General features: G+C 51.7%; 1 protein-coding gene across 4 annotated transcripts in view; it reads right to left on the bottom strand.

Annotated features, from left to right (window-relative positions):
* Positions 1 to 20,622, bottom strand: part of MGRN1 (mahogunin ring finger 1) — a 54,761-nt gene that overhangs the window by 20,031 nt on the left and 14,108 nt on the right. For all 4 annotated transcript variants that reach the window (XM_087449577.1, XM_004438104.3, XM_087449578.1 and 1 more), the window contains exons 2-7: positions 16,049 to 16,167; positions 14,334 to 14,422; positions 13,328 to 13,474; positions 11,904 to 12,021; positions 2,247 to 2,313; positions 1,367 to 1,416 (exon numbers count right to left, since the gene is read on the bottom strand). In XM_087449577.1, the coding sequence (XP_087305703.1) occupies positions 1,367 to 1,416; positions 2,247 to 2,313; positions 11,904 to 12,021; positions 13,328 to 13,474; positions 14,334 to 14,422; positions 16,049 to 16,167 (590 nt within the window). The remainder of the gene's footprint in view (positions 1 to 1,366; positions 1,417 to 2,246; positions 2,314 to 11,903; positions 12,022 to 13,327; positions 13,475 to 14,333; positions 14,423 to 16,048; positions 16,168 to 20,622) is intronic.

Genomic DNA, 20,622 nt, shown 5'->3' with positions numbered 1-20,622 from the left:
GCCAGGCTCTGCACTGAAGGCCCTTGGGGCTTCAGACACACACCAGCTGAGGAAGCCCGGGGTCAGCAGGACGCCCAGGTGTGATGGAAAGTCCAGAACAAGCAGTCTGTGCCTGGTTTCCCTGTGGGGTCCTAGATCCTCACCCACCTGGGCCACAGGCTGGTGCTGAAGACACTTTACTACTGCAGAGCCCTGACCAAGGTCAAAGAGTATTGCAGGGGGTGTCAACACAGCATCTTCAAATGGGGACCCCACTACCATACACGCTACGACCTCTGGCAGGGCTCTCAGCGAGCAGAGACTCCGTCTCAGCACAGCTGGGCACTCGCTCGCTGCATGGATGGACACACAGGACTGCCTGGTCCCCAGGTACAGCAGTGACTGGTGAGCAGACTGTCCCTAGAACCCATGACGTCCTAACACGGAGTCAGCAGTGAGGCTGACCGCCCCATCACCAAAGCCAACATCCCATGACACCCTGTAATCACGACCACAAAACACAAACAGCTGTGGGCATGGGGACTCGGGTCTGCACAGAAGAAAGGGCCAACACCTCCCTAAGTTCAAATACATGCAACACTAAAGGTAATATTAAGTGACTCCTTCCATGTAAACGGCCTCTTTATAAGTGGGGTGTCAGCTTGGGGACCCCCGGACAGCCTGGGTGTCTTTTCCCTCTGCCACCCACACAGGGTCTGGGGCCATGCTAGGCAGATGGCAGACCCTCGTTCACCCCACCAGCCTCCACTGGGTGCCTCCTGCATGCTGAGCACTGAGGAAACGACAGAGAACGGGGGGGCTCAGTTCCGCCCTCACGGACGTGTCTGCCCCACAGGTCAGGAAGGTCCCGGCAGGGAGTGACATCCATCTAGCCCCTCGGAACCAGGATGACACAGCCAGATGGAAGCAGGGCAGAACATGTGTTTGAGGACCAGACAGGACTGAGGGGTTCTGATGACACCCAGGACCCCAGGCCTGGGGGAAAAGGCCACAGCCCTGGGAGCTGGCAGCCCTGGATGATCCCTCCACATTCCAGAGGAAAGCTGGTCTGTGTCCTGGCCCCTGTGCTGGCAGGTTACAGGGAGTTCTAAAGGGCTGGGCTCCCAGAACATTCCCCTCACCAGACGCCAGATGCCCTTGGAAAGGCCTCCTGATGGTGACACTCGGCTTTGACGCCCAGCCCCCAGAGGCACCATCTCCCCGGAGCCCAGAATGACCAGCAAATCTTCCATCTGCCCTGGGCCTCTGGCACTAAGCCCACTCAGCCAAGCATGATCCCCAAGTTCAGATTTCTGGTCTCAAAACACCACCCCTCTGCCCACAGCTCCCAGGTCACAGGGATGGTAAGGGGCAGGATGGCACTTACCTTTTCAAAGGCAGCCAAGAGCACATGAGCATGGCCAGCCACTTCCACAACTGCCCGGGAGAGAGAGAGAGAGACGAGAGAGGGGTCAGAGCTGGCCTCAGCCCCTCCTCTGCCCCCCACCCCGGCTTCTCTTCCTCCTTCCTCTCAGCTGGCTCCTTCCCAGAGACCAGAACCCACTGGAGGACTCATCCTCATCTTGCCCTCCTCTGCCTGGGGGGCCCAAGGCTGGCCCTGCCCCTGCTGTCTCACTCTGCACACGGAGGGATGTTTCAGCAGGGCTTAGGAGCCAGGACTCAGCCAGTGGGCCTGGGGACAAGCCTAGCCCTGGCAGGGCTCCAGCATTCACACCCTAGGCTGGGGGGCCTACAGCCCACAGCAGTGGCAAGGGAGAGACCCTCGAGACTGGCAGGAGGAGGAAGGGCCAGTTAGGAAGTCGATGTGGCCTGATAAGCTGACAGTGAGCAGCACAGAGCCCATCCTGCTCCATGCTGTTCTCTGCTGCCGTCACCATCCCACTGCAGGGTAGACACCAGAATCGGAGGCCTGTCCAGCCACTGTTCCGCAGTGAAAGCCAGGCTCTGCCACAGGGACTTGCCACCGGCGGAGGGGGACAGGCTGCCGGGAGAAGGAGCTGGAGAGACGGCCCTGATGCCCCAGGTTGGGGAGGCGCCAGGAGCAGCATCACCCCAGAAAGAGATGGAGAGCTCGGTGCTTGAGTCCCACAGCCCTAAACCTGCTAAGTAGGCTGAGCCAACACCCTTCATCACTTCTGGAATGAACTCCACCCTGCTGACTGAAGTGAGAAAGGCCTCAAGAAGCGGCTTCTGCCCCGCAGGGTCACACGCCTAGAAGGGAGAGTGGAAGAGGAGAGGCTGCTCACCGTCTCCTTCATCCACCACGGCCTGGATGACCACTGGAAACACGCCCCGGTCCAGGTCAAAGTTCAACTGAGGAGAAAAGGAGGCGAGACCAGTCAGACTGAGCTGGAGGGAGAAGGCACGGGGAACAGGATGGCGTCACGGCAGAGCTCGAGAGAACAGACAAAATGGCGAGGGAAGACCCACCTGGCTAGCATGGCAAAATAGATAAAAACAATTAAAATGGCCAATTTGTCCAACATCACCCTGATCCCAAAGCCAGGGAGGGACAACACAAAGAAGGAAAACTATAGGCCAATATCCCTGATGAACACAGATGCAAAAATCCTCAACAAAATATTGGCAAACCGAATACAGCAATACATTAAAAGGATCACACACCATGATCAAGTAGGATTTATACCAGGGACACAGGGATGGTTCAACATCTGCAAATCAATCAATGTGATATACCACATCAACAAAATGAGAAATAAAAACCACGTGATCATCTCAATAGATGCAGAGAGAGCAGTTGACAAGATCCAACAGTCATTTATGATAAAAACTCTCAACATGGGTATAGAAGGAAAGTACCTCAACATAGTAAAGGCCATATATGACAAACCCACAGCCAACATCATACTCAACGGGGAAAAAACTAAAAGCCATCCCTCTGAGATCAGGAACAAGACAAGGGTGCCCACTCTCGCCACTCTTATTCAACATAGCACTGGAGGTTTTGGCCAGAGCAATTAGGCAAGAAAAAGAAATGAAAGGTAAGCAAATCGGCAAGGAGGAAGTGAAACTCTGACTGTTCGCAGATGATATGATTTTATATATAGAAAACCCTAAAGACTCCACTGGAAAACTATTAGAAATACTCAACAATTACAGCAAAGTTGCAGGGTACGAAATCAACTTACAAAAATCATTTGCATTTCTATACTCTCATAACGAACTAACAGAAAGAGAACTCAAGAATATAATCCCATTTACAATCGCAACAAAAAGAATAAAATATCTAGGAATAAATTTAACCAAGGAGGTGAAAGACCTATACAATAAAAACTATAAGACATTATGGAAAGAAATTGATGATGACATAAAGAAATGGAAAGATATTCCATGCGCATGGATTGGAATAATAAACATAGTTAAAATGCCCATATTACCTTAAACAATCTACAGATTCATTGCAATCCCAATCAGAATCCCAATGACATTCTTCATGGAAATAGAACAAAGAATCCTAAAATTCATATGGGGCAACAAAAGACCCTGAATAACTAAAGCAATCCTGAAGAAAAAGAACAAAGCCAGAGGCATCACAATCTCTGACTTCAAAATATACTACAAAGCTATAGTAATCAAAATAGCATGGTACTGGTACAAAAACAGACACACAGATCAATGGAACAGAATTGAAAGCCCAGAAATAAAACCACACATCTACGGACAGCTAATCTTCGACAAAGGAGCCAAGAACATACAATGGAGAAAGGAAAGTCTCTTCAATAAATGGTGCTGGGAAAACTGGACAGCCACATGCAAAAGAATGAAAGTAGACCATTATCTTACACTATACATAAAAATTAACTCAAAATGGATTAAAGATCTGAAGGTAAGACCTGAAACCATAGAACTCCTAGAAGAAAATACGGGCAGTACACTCTTTGACGCTGGTCTTAGAAGAATCTTTTCGAATACCATGTCTACTCGGGCAAGGGAAACAAAAGAAAAAATAAACAACGGAACTTCATCAGACTAAAGAACTTCTGCAAGGCAAAGGAAATTATGAACAAAACGAAAAGACAACCCACCAACTGGGAGAAAATATTTGCAATCATATATCCGACAAGGGGTTAATCTCCAAAATATATAAAGAACTCAAACAACTCAACAACAAAAAAACAAACAACCTGATCAAAAAATGGGCAGAGAATATGAACAGACATTTTTCCAAAGAAGATATATGGATGGCCAACGGGCACCTGAAAAGATGTTCAGCATTACTAATCATCAGGGAAATGCAAATCAAAACTACAATGAGATATCACCTTACACCTATTACAATGGTTATAATTACCAGGGCAAGAAACAACAAATGTTGGAAAGGAGGTGGAGAAAAGGGAACCCTCATACACTGCTGGTGGGAATGCAAACTAGTACAGCCACTATGGAAAACAATATGGAGATTTCTCAAAAAATTAAAAATTGAAATATCATATGACCCAGGTATTCCACCACTGGGTATTCATCCAAAGAACATGAAATCAACAATTCAAAGAGACTTATGCACCCCTATGTTCACTGCAGCATTATTCACAATAGCCAAGACGTGGAAGTAACCTAAGTGTCCATCAACTGATGAATGTGTGTATATATATATATATGTATATATATATACACACACACACACACACATACACACAATGGAATGCTACTCAGCCATAAAAAGAGACAAAATCGTCCCATTTGCAACAAAATGGATGGAACCTGAGGATATTACGTTAAGTGAGATAAGCCAGACAGAGAAAGACAAACACCGTTTGATTTCACTCATATGTGGAAGAGAAACAAACACATGGACAAAGAGAACAGATTAGTGGTTACCAGAGGGGAAGGGGGCTGGGGGGTGGGCATAAGGGGTAAAGGGGCACATATATATGGTGAGTGACCAATAATAACGTACAACTGAAATTTCACAATGTTATAAACTATTATGACATCAATTTAAAAAAATGGCCAATTTGTGTTCTAAGTGTGTAATTCAGGGGCATTAAGTACATTCATAAGGTCATGCACTCATCCCCACCATCCATTTCCAGAACATTTTCATCATCCCAAACAGGAACTCTGTCCCCATTAAGCAATCACTCCCCACCCCCCTCCCTCAGCCCCTGGTAACCTCCACTCTACTTCCTGTCTATGGACTTGCCAATTTAGACGTTTCCTAGAAATGGAATCATACAACATCTATCTTTTGTGACTGGCTTCGTTCACTCAGCATCATGTTTCGAGGTTCACTCATGTTGCAGCACATGTCAGTGCTTCATTCCTTTTCACGGCTGAATAATATTCCACGGTATGCCCAGACCACACTGTTTATCATTCACCTGTTGACAGACACCGGGCTGCTCCCCACTTTGGCTGTCATGACTGATGCTGCTGTGAACACTGCTGAACAAGCATCTGTTTGGCCCCGTTTTCAGTTCTCCCGGGTAGACAGTGACGTGCATGATCCCTCAGTGGGTCCCACGGTAACTCTGTGATGGACCTTGTGAAGAAGGTGCCTAGTGTGGCCCCAACCAGAGGTGGAAGGAAAGGGAAGGGGACCACACGGCACATCTGAGCTCAAGGAGAAACTCCTTTCATTTTTCGTTCTCCTCCAGCTTAAATCCCTCCATGGCTCCCAGCTGCGCTCCAGCTGAAGGCCACTCTCCCCTCCCAACATGTCCGCTTGGGGGTAGTCTCCACACCCGCTCACCAGTGGGGGCCAGGGGTCAAGTCACACAGAGCCTATGGGACAGAGGCAACCAGCCAAGGACACCCGCAGTGGGGGCAGCACAGGAGAGGCCTGGAAGCTGCGTGTGGGTCCCAGGCTGTCAGTGGGAGGCAGGACTGGGAGGGAGAAGGGCCAGGTAGTGGGACAGGGTCAGACTCAGGACTGCCAGGTTCAAGTCCGGCTTCACAACCTGAGCCTCAGTTTCCCCATTTGTAAAAAAGGGATAAAAGCTATGCCAGTTGCAAAGGCTCTGAGCGTGGTGCCCAGGAGAGCAGGCGTGAGCACCAGCCATTCGAAGCTCTGCATGATCAGGCAGCGGGAGCCAAGGAGAGCGGTGGTGGAGGAGGGCCTCACAAGACGATGCTGGGCAGGCACTCCAGGGAACGCAGGACTTGGTGGGGACGTGCGCACATCACTGGCATGCGGGGAGGAGGGGGACATGTCCAGGCTGTCCCAGGACCCAGCCAGGCCTCACGCTCCCTGCGGCCTCAGGGTGGAAGCACAGCACCCCAGAAACCTGGACTTCCAAGAGGGAGGGACCCCCTTTCCACGCTCCTGCCCTGCTCTAGGGTGACCCCCGGGGGGGTGTGGGGAGGTGATCACCCGAAACAGGAGTTACATATCATCCGCAGCCATCTGGGGGCCCCTGTGCAAGCCCATTTCTGCCCTCCCCACCCTGAGCCAGGGCACAGGAAGCGATCTTGCTCACCCTGGTGACGCAGATGACACTGGGTGTGACGCTGGGTGTGACGACGAGGAGCTGCCCTTCAGAGGGCTGTAATTAGGCCCAGGAGGGGGGCTGTTCAGGCGACAGAGCCAGGTCGGGGCAGAGCTTTGTGCAGCAGCCCATGCCGCCCCTGCACTTCTGGCCGGCTGCTGGCACATCACCCTCGGCGTGCCGTGGGCGGCTGGTGCGGTGAGGAGCTGCGAGGTGATCTGCATTTTCTTTCTCCTTCCACACTAAGCCGAGTGCTGCCTCAGCAGCAGCTGACAGTCGTGTTTCGCTGGCGCTGGAATAACAGCCAACAGTCTGGGGAGGTGTGTGCGGTGGCCACACCAACAGGTGGTGACCGGGGCCCTTCTCTACTCCTGTCCCCTGGCAGACGGGGCTCACAATGGACAGCCGGTGCTAAGTGAGCCCTCCACACACAGACGTCCTTGGGAAGTCCGGGAACAACCTCTCTCCTACCCTGGGCCTGTGTGGTCTGGCCAGAGGACAGCATGAGCCTGCTTTGAGCGGGGGCCCCAGAGGGAGGGCACACAGCCTAGGACGGTCCAACCGAGCACTCTGGGACCCAGGTCGGGACTGTGTCACTCCACTGACCTGCACAGCACCAGCCCGAGGGAGGCCGGCTCAGGTGGAGCAGAGTCCTGATAACATAGGCCCCTGGAAGAAACCGCGAGCCACCCAGCTTTTTCAGAATCTATGCCAATAAATTCCTAGTTTTCTTTTCCTAAGCCAGATTGAGGTGTGTTTCTGTCGCTTGCAACCAAAAAAGTGCGGACACAGACACTGCTACAAAGGCTCTCCTGCAGCAGCCCTGCCAGCGCCTCCCACTAACATTGTCAGCAGAGGCCAGCACAGCACGCCAGACATGGCACTCACTCACCTGACTAAGCAAGCCCTGAAGAAGGACTTACACAGGCCAGCCCAGTGCTGGGCCAGGGCACGGAGATGGAGACGATGGGGGCACCATGACTCCAGCTCTCCCCGGGCACCAGGGCCCAGGCGCTGTGCCACCCTCGGATGCCCGGCCACAACAAGCCTCCACACACGGGGCTGCCACCTCACACCTGCCTTCTGGTTACCTGCCTGTGCATCTGTAGTTGGCCCCCCATCCTGGTGACATCACACAGGAGGGCGAGACTCCCCAGAGGCTCATGGAGTGTGGGGACCCAGGGAGCAAGGACCATCTCCCCTGAAACACCTTCTCCCCAGAGCTTGACACACAAGTCACACACCAGAGCAAGGCACACCGGGAGAGAACGGAGACTGCCGCCCACCCCAGAGACTGAGGGGGATGTTGATTGTTAACGCAGGAAGAGAGGCTTTCTTAGGGAAGAGGACCGCCCAGGTCAGGAGGAAGCCGGGCAGCTGACGCCAGCACGAGTCACGGCCCGGCTCCCCGGCTCCCCAACACGGCCTGGTGGGAGCCTTGCATGCAGCACCCTTGGGAGGAGCCTGCCTGACAAGGGTCTTTGCAAGCCCCTGGCCAGATGGACACTGGAAAATAGGGAAAAGGCAAAGGACGGAAGAGAGGGATGTGGCTTTGACAGAAAAAAATAGAAGCCCACAAGGGGGCTAGTAGGGAAAACCAGCAAAGCAGCCACTCCAGCCATGAGGGGATCTGCACGTGCTGACCTGGAAACGTCCACGTGCAATTCAGCCAAAATAAAGGTAGGCACATGCCAGGCAGGGGGTATATGGGAAATCTCTGTACCTTCCTCTTAATGTTGCTGTGAACCTAAAACTACTCCAAACAAATAAAGGTTTAAAAAAATAAAATTAATTTAAATTAAAAAGCAAATTGCAGCCAAAAGAAATGAAAACATACATCCACACAAAAACTTATACACAACTGTTCACAGCAGCATTATTCACAATAGTGAACAAGTGGAAACAACCCAAATGTCCATCAACTAATGAACAGATAAACAAAATGTGGTCCATCCACAGTGGAATATTATTCAGCCCTAAGAAGGAATGAAGCACTGACACACGCTACAATGTGGACGAGCCTTGAAGACATGATGCTCAGTGAAAGAAGCCAGACACAAAAGGCCACATAGTGTATGACTCTGTTTATACGAAATGTCCACAACAGGCACATCCGTGGAGACAGAAAGTAGATAAGTGGATGCCAGGGGCTGGAGGCGGGGGCGACAGGAGCGACTGTTCATGGGTACAGAGTTCCTTTTGGGGATGATGAAAATGTTCTGGAATTAGAGTGGTGATGATTGCACAACTCTGTGAATATAGTAAATACAACCAAATTGTACACTTTAAACGGTTGAATTGGGGGCTGGCCCGGTGGCACAAGCAGTTAAGTGCGCATGCTCCACTTCGGCGGTCCGGGGTTTGCAGGTTCGGATCCTGGGTGTGCACCGACGCACCGCTTGTCACGCCACGCTGTGGCAGCATCCCATATAAAGTAGAGGAAGATGGGCACAGATGTTAGCTCAGGGCCAATCTTCCTCGGCAAAAAAGAGGAGGATTGGCATCAAATGTTAGCTCATGGCTGATCTTCCTCACAAAATAGAAAAAAAAAAGGATGAATTGTTTGTATGTGAATTATATCTCAGTAAGCTGTTTAAGAAAAACAAACTACAGAATGATATTTGTATAATATGGCTGCATTTTTACAAAAAACAAATGCACACAAGAAAAAAGTCTGGAGCACACACCCCAAATGGTCAGAAGTGGTCACCCCTGGAGAAGGAGACTCAACTGTCGGGGAACATTCTGCTATACAAATTCTGTATAATTTGCACATTTTACAATAAGCATATATTACTGTTATAATCTTTAAATAGGCAAATCTGGGGAAAATAGCTAAAAAAAGGATGGCTAAGCCTCCGATGGCACAATGCTTGTCGCTGAGGGGACACCTGGCCATGTGGAGACATCTTTGGTCGTCACAACGGCAGCAAGGGGACGTTCCTGACGCAGAGGCCAGGGACACTGCTCAGCATCCCAGGGAACACAGGACGGCCCCACCACGAAGAGCACCCAGGCCCCAAGCGTCAACAGCACCAAGGCTGAGCACCCTAGTATGAAGGAGCAATCTGAGTTTGGGACCCGAGTGTTTGTCACGTCTCTCACACCTGCCAACACCCTCTTCCACGCCTTCAGCAGGCAACGCCACGATGCTAGGACGTAAGACATAGTAACACCATTTTGTTCTCCATACAGCTTAACTTCCGGAACCTTCTATTTATGGCAAGGCCTGGCAGTTTCCCAGCTACAGTAATGACTGATAAAGTTTCCATTTAAAAATACATGTAAAAGAGGGGTGAATGGGAGTGATTGCTTAATGGGTGCAGGGTTTCTTTCCAGGGTGATGAAAATGTTCTGGAACTGCAGAGTGGAGCACTTCACTGTAAATGTACCTCACGCCACCCACAGTAAATTTTATGTTATGTGTATTCTATTGCAATAAAAAATTATATAAAAGAAAAACTGTGAGTTGATTTTGAGAGGAACACATTAGCTGAGGTGATAATCAGAGAAGGCAAAGATGAGGATGGGGTCCTGGGGTAACTCAACACTGGACAGGCCCGGTGCAGCCGCCACCACGCCTGCCGCACCTACCCACACCACACGCTGACAAGTCAGGGATGTGGGTTCCCTGACGCTCTGAGGGAGGAAAGGGGGCGCTTTTATGTGGCACTCGAGACTGGCACCAGCCAGGTGTGCCCCCAGGACAAGTGACCTCACTGGGAGTCTAGAACCCAAACCAGTGGCCCGACTCAGCACATCTGCAAACGCACAGGGGATCTGGTTTGGGGCCAAAATGCCAAGGGACTGGACTCTGACAGAGGTCACCAAACTGAGGAGCAGCCTCAGCCCAGCCCACCCACAAGTCACCACAGGCGGGAGCACCTGCGTGTCCGCCCAGCCCCTTTGTGCCCTCCCAGGCCCCTTTTCCTTTGGGGAGCCGCCTTCTCCCATTCACAGCAGGGTGGGCAGGACCAGACGCACCTGCTGGGTACTGGAACTGGAGTGTGTACACAGAGGGACGGAACTAGGGACCAGCCGTCCAGCTCTTCCTTTGGCTTCAACTGTGCCGTCCTTCCTTCAGAAGACCCATCTTTCTCAAGTAAGTGATGCACAGGCAGCTTCTGTTGCTGGCCATCAAAGCACCCTGACTAGCAAGCACACACAGCCAAAAGCAAACTGTCTATACCCCATAATCCAGAACCTTCCTGGCCGATTCCTACACCACACCATGCCTTGCTACTCCATTCCTTCCCCCTTTATGTATTTTAGTAACATAATGCATGTTGCCTTCTATTAAAAAAACTAGAGAACTCAGATGAGTGAAAGAAGTCAGACACAAAGGCCACATATTGCATGATTCCATTTATATGAAATGTCCAGAATACACAAATCCATAGAGATAGACAGCAGACGAGTGGCTGCCAGGGGTGGGGGGTATGAAAAGGAATTAACTGTATATGGGCACAAGGGATCCTTTTGGGAAGATGGAAATGTTCTAAAACTGGATTGTGGTGGTGGCTGTGATCACAGATTTACTAAAAATCACTGAACATTTAAAATGGGTGAGTTTTATGGTATGTAAATTATAACTTAATAAGCTGGTAAAAAAAAAAAAGAAAATGAAACAAAATAATTCAGAACTGTAGACAGTATCGACACTCACACTGCATATGGGTAGTGTGTGTGTTATATAGCTCCCTTCCTTACACCAAGACCCTCTGCAGAAATAACCACTGTCTTTAGCTTGATGGGGACCTTTTCCAGTTTTTCCTCTAGGATTATATACACATACATGTACCTGAAGAAATAATTTTGTGCATTTTTGCAGTTGTCACATAGATGTATACTGTGTTAGTTTGCAACTTATTCTTCTCTGAGCCCAGCAGGGGTTCTCCACACCAGTATGTATGGTATACACAGGTCTCTTGCATCTGCTGTAAGGCTGCATGGCATCCCATAATAGAAGTGAACTGTGGTACCCATATTACATATATAGATGGTTCCTCTAACATCAGTGAACTAAGCAATCCCCTCATGATGAACATGTAGGCTGTTTCCAGTTTTTACTATCACAGACATAACTGCAGTGAACATCCCTCCTGTCATGTAAATTACCACCCCCAGCTGTGGAATCTCTGGGTGGAAGGGATCCCGCCACCCTGCCGTCCTTTGGCCCTGAAAACCACCCCAAAGCCTGGTACCAGGGCCTCTAACTGCTGCTGCTCCCTCCGGCCTCGATCATCCAGACTAGCCAACATTAGGACCGAACCACACTCCACGGTCCAAGGCACACCCGACCGAGCACACAGACCTTGGTCAGCAGCCACTCCTGATGTTTAGCAACCATGCAAGGAATCTGAGCAAACAGGCCTCACAGGGCCTGCCGCCCCCACAAAGGGGAGGGATTCAGGAAAGGGGCCAGGGGAGAGGGGTGCCCAGCCAGGAGGTTACCTCATCGTCCTTCCACTCTGAGAAGTCGATCTTGAAGGAAGGCAGGGAGAACTGCTGGCTCACACCTCTCTTATAGTGGACGGTCTCAGACTGCAGGGCAGGGTTCTTGGGGCTGTACCTGAAGGGGCAGCCAAGAAAAAGGACATGAGACTCTGCCTCGAGCAAACGCTCTGCTGCGCCCTGTCCTCAGGGCGACCCTCGCTGGTGCAGGACCTCTGACACAGAGGCCAGCAGCCACTGGTCTTTTGGGGACCTAGTAGAAACCGAACTTGCAGGTCCCAGCCTTCTCTGGTGGGGCAGGAAGCCGGCCTACATGGCACGTGGCCCTCGCCCTCCCGCAGGCCTCACTCTGCTCACCACCAGCTCTGCCCGAGTCGGGCCTGGTTACAAGGCTTCCGAGCCCACCCTACCCAACAACTCTGCTCCCTTTCCAGATGTGGCTATGCCTTTCCATTTGGTTTTTACAGTTTGCTGACTTTTTTGAACGAACGTGGTACAAAAATGCACAGGGTGCAAAGTGCCGTGCGCCCCACCCCCACCCACGCTTGAGCCCAGCCACCTGCTTCTCTGCCCCATCCTCGACCCATGTGTCACTCCCGGGCAGTCAAGGCATATTCACGCCTATACGCACAGTGTCTCTTCTTTACTGTTCCAACAGCAGCCCACCAACACTGCTCCTTCACTGCTCATGCACCCCAAAGCTGTCCCAGAATCATCACATACAGAGGTGTCGTGTTCTCTGAACACCGCCTGGGCTCCACTGCGGTTTCACTCTAACTGATTCAACCAGGTCCACTGGGGGACACCAGGTGGTCTCCAATACCTTGCTATTCCAAACAATGCTTCCAGGACCCACTTCTGCACACATCTTAGACACATGTGCAAGCACATCCCCAAGATAAATTCCCAGAAAAGGAATGGCTGGGTCAAAGAGTACATGCATTTTCAACTCTGATAAACTCCAGCATCTCCGCATTCAGGAATCCAACACGCAATCCTCTGCCCCACTCACACCTGCTGTATCCGGGGCCTCTCTCAGTCTCTAGGACGAAGGACAGTCTCAAGGGCGTGGGCACATCTGGCTGAGAGACTGGCACTGCAGGAGGGGGTTGCTCTTGTGCACACAGAGACTTAAAGCCCGAGTTCAACTACCGCTCCATCCCCAGATCAAACCTGGCCTCCAAGTGGTTTTCTCCTACAGAACAGAAGCCCGTCCTGTCCCGTCCCGTCCGGGTCTGGCCTTGGAGACTGGAGGCAGCCCTGCCATGGTCGCACTGAAGTTGCAGATTTCAAACTTTTTGGGCTAGCAGGACCCTTATTTCAAATAAACTCTCTGAAAGCTCAGATACATAATACAGACAGAAGCAGAGCTGCTGGGGCCAGTCCCCCCGAGCCCTGGCCCGCCGGGTGCCTCTGGGACTCACGTGGCCGTCCCATTCAGGAACTCCTCCACCGCCTGACAGTAGATGGTGATGGCCACCCGGGCGTCGGCATCAAAGGTGAACTCCAGGCTGTAGAGGACACGGGGCTTCTCGCCATCCTCCGTGGGGCTGTCGGCACCATCTTTGTACCTGCCAGGGAGGCAGAGGAACAGGCAGAAAAGTCAGGGGCCATGCCTGCAAGAGCGTCCCCACCCCACACAGCACATACCACCCCGAGGGGCCCCCGGAGCCAGGTGCCTGGCCACATCCCATCTTTCTAGAAACGTGGAGGCTGTTCCCCATTTGGACAATAAGGCCCAACAATACAGGGCTCTCCTTCTCCTGCCCACAGAAAGGGAGACGAGCCCTCTTGGTTTAGAGATGGCCCCAGTGCCTCAAGTCTTCCAGGTTTAAAGCAATTTCTCGGCCCTGATGTTCAGGGGCTGTGGGGCCGTCCATGCACTGCAGGGTGTTGAGCAGCATCCCTGGTCTCTGCCCACCAGATGCCAGTAGCACCTCCCCCACAGTTGTGATGACCAAAAATGTCCCTGGACACGGCCCAATGTCCCTGGGGCACAGTGGCCTGACTGAGAAACCCTGGTCTAAAGCTCGGTTCCATGGGCCGGCCCCGTGGCTTAGCGGTTAAGTGCGCATGCTCCGCTACTGGTGGCCCGGGTTCGGATCCCAGGCGCGCACCGATGCACCACTTCTCCGGCCATGTTGAGGCCACGTCCCACATACAGCAACTAGAAGGATGTGCAACCGTGACATACAACTATATACTGGGGCTCTGGGGGGGGGGGGGGGGAACATTATAATAAAAAAATAAAAGCTCGATTCACAAGCAGAACCCTGCTGGCCCTCACCCCTTCCCACCCTCACCCCAGGGGCAGCCCCAGGTCAAGTCCTGCTTGCAGCCTTCTGATTCTACACACGAGGGAGCAGAGACCTCCAAGCATCAGGGGACTGTGCGGGGCCGCAGTGCCCCACAGAGCGAGTCAAGGGTTACCTCACGAGCCGGAGCGAGTCCTTTCGGATGTTCACCAGGCTCCTCAGCGTCTTCACCGGCTCATGGGGGGCGGGGGTGACATAAGGAAACTAGAAGGGAAAGACCCAAAGCAACGTCAGGTGACTCCCCAGGGCGCGGCAGGGGCCAGAAGACAGGGATAACTGGAGCAAGGGTCACAACCCACCTGTCCTCTAGGGCCCTCATGCCAACCAGAGGACGGCATTATCCTTGTTCGCATGAAGGAAAACAAAGCCAACAAGGTGGGCACGTGGGGAGCCGGGACCAGAATCACCCTGAAGGACCCAGCCACATGGCCATGGCCCCCAATTCCAGGAACGACCCCCAGCAAGTGCGACCTGACCCTAGGGACCCAGGGGCAGCGGTTAGGGTTGGGGCTCCCAGGCCGCGTTCCCGGAGGTGGGACCTGACGTCCCACTGCTGCCCTCAACAAGGCAGGCTTTCCATACAAGGACGATAGTCCATAAAGGTTCCAGAAGGGACACGCGCACACAGGTGAGTGCTGTAAACTGGCGGCCTCAGGAGAACGTGGGTGCATCAGCGTCAGCTTCCTGCTGGTGACAGCGCAGGAGTTTTACAAGACGCTGTCACGGGGGAAACCAGCTGAAGGGCATGCAGGCTCTCGCTGTAGCAGTTCTTACAACTGCAGATGAATCTACCAGGGTCTCAAAGTAAAAGTTAAAAAAAGAAACAGATTTACAGGAGGCCTGTATGAGCCAGGCCCTGGGCCGGAGGGTGAAGTTCTGTTCTCGCTCTCGTGGACCCGGGAGGGTGCGGCAGGCTCAGCACAATGTGGAAGCCCCAAGCGTCCCGCTGGTGGGGGACACTGCAGTCTGGGCCCCAGCCCCTCGCCTTCCATCCGTTAAAGGATCAAGACTGTGTCAATCAGCTGTTCCACGGCTAAAACAGCCTGGAGTCCCCTGGTCCAGAGGACTCCCCACCCTGCCAGGGGACAGGGACACCCCAGGACTCAGCAGCCTTGGGGACGGAGTCCAGTGTCTCCTGAGAGAGAGAGCCTCCCGGCTGACCCCACACCCACACTGGGGACCATCATTTCAAAGTACAAAACCCAATTCCCTGCTCAGCGTGCCCCCACATGGGCCCTCGCCCGTCTCCCTCTCGCTTTTCAGTCCCCATTCATCAAATGTTCTCTTCTTTATTGTCTGCACCCCCCACAACGGACGGGGCGGGATATGTCCTCTGCCCCGCGCCCCCCAGACTAGAAGAGCCCCAGGCACACAGCAGGTGCCAAATGTGCTCAGAATGAATAAACAGCGGATGCTCCTCCGGTGACTAGTGAAGATGAGCTTCTGACAATGTCCACTGGCCACGTGCATCTCTCCCCTGGATCACGGCTCTTGCCCAGTGTTCTATAGAAAGTGAGTGTTCTTTTTTCTTTTTAAAGACAGCCATCCAAGAGGCCTGGGATCAGATCTATAACCCTCGGCAGCCCCATAGCCTGGAGCCACTGGGTTCAGTAGCAGCTGCCTTGTCCCTCAGCGATTCACCCTCAGCTGTCCAGCCTTTAAAGGGGCAGCGCCAGGATAGGCCTCAGTCCACGTCACATGTACACACCCATCGGGCAAGCTCTGCCCCGTTTGGGGTGACGTGGCCCCTGCTCGTCCTCACAGCTGAGACACAGACGGCTGAGGGCAGGGGCCTCACCCCACGCCCCCATGCTCAGCCCTGAGACCCACCTGGACTGGGCGATTGCCCAGGAAGTTCAGATCCATGTTCTCTCCAAACAGGTAACCTTCAGGGTGCGGGGTGTCGAATTTCTCACCTCCCATGAAAAAGTGCGAGGCAAAGTAGTTTCCTGCGTAAAAATGGAAACACAGTTGTAGATGATGAGCTCCACAGGGCCCAGCGGGAGCACCTGCCGGTCAGCCCTGAGAAAGGCTCCATTCCCAGAGAGGCCTCAGGGCCACCCCCTGCTCCGGCCTCAGCCTCCGCGTCCTGCCCTGCCCCGGACCTCTCCTCCCTGCTCACGGATCCCTCCAGGCCTTACTCCAGCATAACTGCTGTCTGCAGTGGGCTGAGGTGTGTCCCCACAAGGACACGTCCCAGTCCTAACCGCCCATACCTGTGCGTGTGACCTTATCTGGAAACAGGGTCTCTGCAGAAGTAATCAAGTGAAGAGGAGGTCAGCCTGGACTGGGGAGCCCTAAATCCAGTGACCGATGTCTCCATGAGAGAAAGGAGGGGAGATTTGGATACAGAGACAGAGGGAAGGCGGCACTGTGACGACGGAGGCAGAGACTGGAGTCAAGGAACGCCTGGAGCCGCCAGAGGCTGAAGAGGCAGGAAGGCTCCCAGCCTAGAGCCTTCAGAGGGAGCACGGCTCTGTCCATACCCTGATTTCGGACTTCTGGCCTCCATTACCATGAGAGAATGAATTCTGCTGTTTTAAGCCACCTGGTCTGTGGTACAATTGACCCTCCACATCCATGATTCCACATCTGTGGATTCAACCAACCACAGATCGAAAGGCCTATGATGGTTGCGAACACGCTGAACATGCACAGATGTTTTTGTCTTGTCATTATTCCCTAAACAATACAGTATAACAACTTTTTACACAGCATTGACATTGTATTAGGTATTATAAGTAATCTAGAGATGATTTAAAGTATACGGGAGGGGCCAGCCCCATGGCTTAGCGGTTAAGTGTGCGCGCTCTGCTGCTGGCAGCCCGGGTTCGGATCCCGGGTGCCCACCAACACACCGCTTCTCCGGCCATGCTGAGGCCGCGTCCCACATACAGCAGCTAGAAGGATGTGCAACTATGACATACAACTAACTACTGTGGCTTTGGGGGGATAAATAAATAAATAAAAGTTTAAAAATAAATAAATAAAAAATAAAAAAAATAAAGTATACGGGAGGATGTGCATAGGCTATATGCAAATACTGTGCCATTTTACATAAGGGACTTAAGCACCCACAGGGGGGCCTGGAACCGATCCCCCAGAGTCTGAGGGACAGCTGTACTTTGTTACGACAGCCCTGGCAGACTAACATACTTTCCCTGACCCCCAGACTCAGTCAGCTCCCCCAACTCTAATCCGAGCACCGAGTACTTTTCCACGTCACTGCTGACCACAGTTTAAAACTCTGTGTGGATCTGTGTTATCATTCCATTCGCCTCTGGCTCCCTCCATGAGGACTGAGGCTATAACTGGTCTGGAGGGAAGGCCCAGGAGAAGGCAGAATGGGGCACGGGAGCCAGGCTGTTCCCACAAGGCCTTCCAGGCGGGAGACAGGTCCCTGGCCCAGAGCCTCCTGCTCCAACCTCCTCCTGGGGGAACTTCAAGGCCCAATCACTTTCTATCCAACAAGTCTCCAGAGTTTCCTCTCCACAGGCAGAAGATGGGTGAGGTACTCTCCTCCAAGATGGCCCACGGTGCTCACCTCCTGGTATTCATGTCTCTGGGTAGACTCTCCCCACACTGAGCAGGGCTGACCTGTGTAATCGGCAGGATACTGTGGAAACGATGAAGCGGGACTTCTGAGGCTCTGGGGAAAGCCGGCTGCCATGTTGTGAGGACATTCAACCAGCCCTCTAGAGCAGTCTACTAGGCAAGGAACTGAGGCCTCCAGCCTCCAGCCACCAGCTTGCCAGCCCAGTGAGGGAGCCACCTGGAGGCAGATCCTGCAGCCCAGCTGACAGCCTGACTGCAACCTCAAGGAATTTGGGAGACCCTGAGCCAAAACTACTAAGCTAAGCCACTCCCAAATTCCTGACTCACAGAAACCGTGAGATCGTAAGGATTTACTGTTACAAACAGCTAAATTTTTAATATATTACTCAGCAAAAGACAATATAATGGGCTTCTGAAATCCAGTCTGGGTGATTTTTTCTCCCCTCCAGGCTCCTGATTCTAACATGTTTCCGTGGCCACCACCCTGGTCAAAGCCACCAGCATCCCTGCCTGGATTACTGCAATCCACTCCACCAGTCTCCCCACTCTCACCTAACCCCAAAGTCTGTTTCCACATCCCACTGCTCACAAACTCCTGATGGCTTCCCAATCATGCTAGAATAAGTTCCAAACGCCTCCCCATGGCCTGCAAGGCCCTGTTCAATGCAGACCCTGACAACTCCATTCATACCCCAGCGCCTTTGCACTTGCTGTTTCGTCTGCTTGTGAAGATCTTCCTCCAGAGCTCTGCCTTGATCCTTCACCTCATGTTTCCTTCTCAGCAAGGCCTTTTCTGATCATTCCCTTTTAAATTTACAAGCTCCACCCTTCCAGCCTGCCTGCCTACTCCCCTTCTCTGCTATATTCTCCCCACAGCACTCTTCACAACCTGATACTGTACTATGCACAGAAGGCCCCCACATCTCAGTGCAGTTTTAAGCTTTAATAACCTCAGAGGTATAAACGCTGCAAACTAAAACCTCTGGATTAAGAGGCAATGGATGAGTATTACTTTTTTTTTGCTTTAATTGTATTTTATATGTTGTCTTCAATTAACATGTACTATTTTATTTACTTATTTATTTTTAATGTGTATTATTTTAAAACAAGAAAAATTATTTTAAAAAGACTGGAGACAGGGGAGAAGGATGTGTGTTACAGCAGCGGTTGTACTATCACAAAACTAGAACCACGTTCTGGAAAAGCCACTGAACCGTACACTTCACAGCATGTGAATTATATCTCAATAAAGCTGTTATTAGGAACTGGAGGAACTTGAGTTTTCAGCTGGTAAATCATCAACAATATTTTTTTGGTATTAGATCTTTATGTGATCTTTATCTTTTTTTGGTACATAACTTGGAACTGGATGCTACTGCTATATCAAAGCCCTGTTCATTCCCATCTACTTATTCATGAACAAGCATTCTCAACTTGAAATGAAACACAGAACTAGAATGGACGCTGACCTGTCTCATTCCAGCAACAGGTTACACGCAGCTGTGACCACATGAATTCACTGGTGGAAAAAAGCAGCCCATCCACTTAAGAGGTCCACGTTCAATATCTTTTATTTACATTTGTTATTTATAAAAACTGTAATGTTGGTGTTGTTTTAACCAATTGGGTGTTTGTGATGGCCACTCAAACCAGAAGAAAAAGTCTCACTTTTTTTTTTTTTTTCATGAGGAAGAGGCTTAACTGCTAAGCCATGGGGCCGGCCCCTAAAACCCTAATTCCAATGTATGTATATATTTTGGCTGCAGAGACATACAATATGGTGATCACTAAAAGCCCTTTACACATAAGAAGCTGGAACCCTCCCACGCTCCTTGATAAGGAAGCGGACAAACAGACGGTGGCAGTCACAAGACGGGACAGCACAGCAGGTGAGAGGTCTGCGCCAGGCTCCGCAGAGCGGCACGGAGCAAACACAGGACTGTGGACACACATCACAAGGCAGCCCCCGGCTCACGACACAAACATGGGAAGGAAGCGCCGGGTGCAGACAGGGCAGGAGGAGACGTGTTGGGGGAGGCGCTGTTTGACAGCATGAAAAAAGTGACCCGTGGATTCTGAATGGAGGGCACTGGCTAAACTACTCTCTGCACTTTCCTATGTGTTTTTATTTTTTTTATTTTTTTTTTATTTTTTATTTTTTTGTGAGGAGATCAGCCCTGTGCTAACATCTGCCAATCCTCCTCTTTTTTTTTTTTGCTGAGGAAGACTGGCCCTGGGCTAACATCCGTGCCCATCTTCCTCCACTTTATATGGGACGCCGCCACAGCATGGCTTGCCAAGCAGTGCGTCAGTGCACGCCCGGGATCCGAACCGGCGAACCCCAGGCCGCCACAGCGGAGCGCACGCACTTAACTGCTTGCACCACCGGGCCAGCCCCCTCCTATGTGTTTTTAAAATGTTCCCATTTTGGGGCCGGCCCGGTGGCGCATGTGGTTAAGCGCACGCGCTCCGCTACGGCGGCTGCCGGTTCGGATCCTGGGCATGCACCGATGCACCGCTTGTCGGGCCATGCTGTGGCCGCGTCCCATATGAAGTGGAGGAAGATGGGCACGGATGTTAGCCCAGGGCCAGTCTTCCTCAGCAAAAATAAGGGGAGGATTGGCTGATGTTAGCTCAGGGCCAATCTTCCTTACAAAAAAATAATAAAATAAAACGTTCACATTTTTTAAAAATGAACTTTTCAAGGAGGAACGTGTGCATCAGAGGGCACTGGCAGCCACTCCCACATGTGCACGTGTGCCTACAGGCGTATTGTGCATATGTGTATGTATGCAAGTGTGTATATGTGTGCATACAGATGTGTATGTGTTCGCGCATGTGTATGTTGT

The sequence above is a fragment of the Ceratotherium simum genome, chromosome 26 (genome assembly GCF_057802395.1).
Source record: "Ceratotherium simum simum isolate JZ-2026a chromosome 26, ASM5780239v1, whole genome shotgun sequence".
NCBI classification, from domain to species: Eukaryota; Metazoa; Chordata; class Mammalia; order Perissodactyla; family Rhinocerotidae; genus Ceratotherium; species Ceratotherium simum.
Note: the sequence above shows the minus strand (reverse complement) of the source record. Positions and strands in the feature narration are given on the sequence as shown.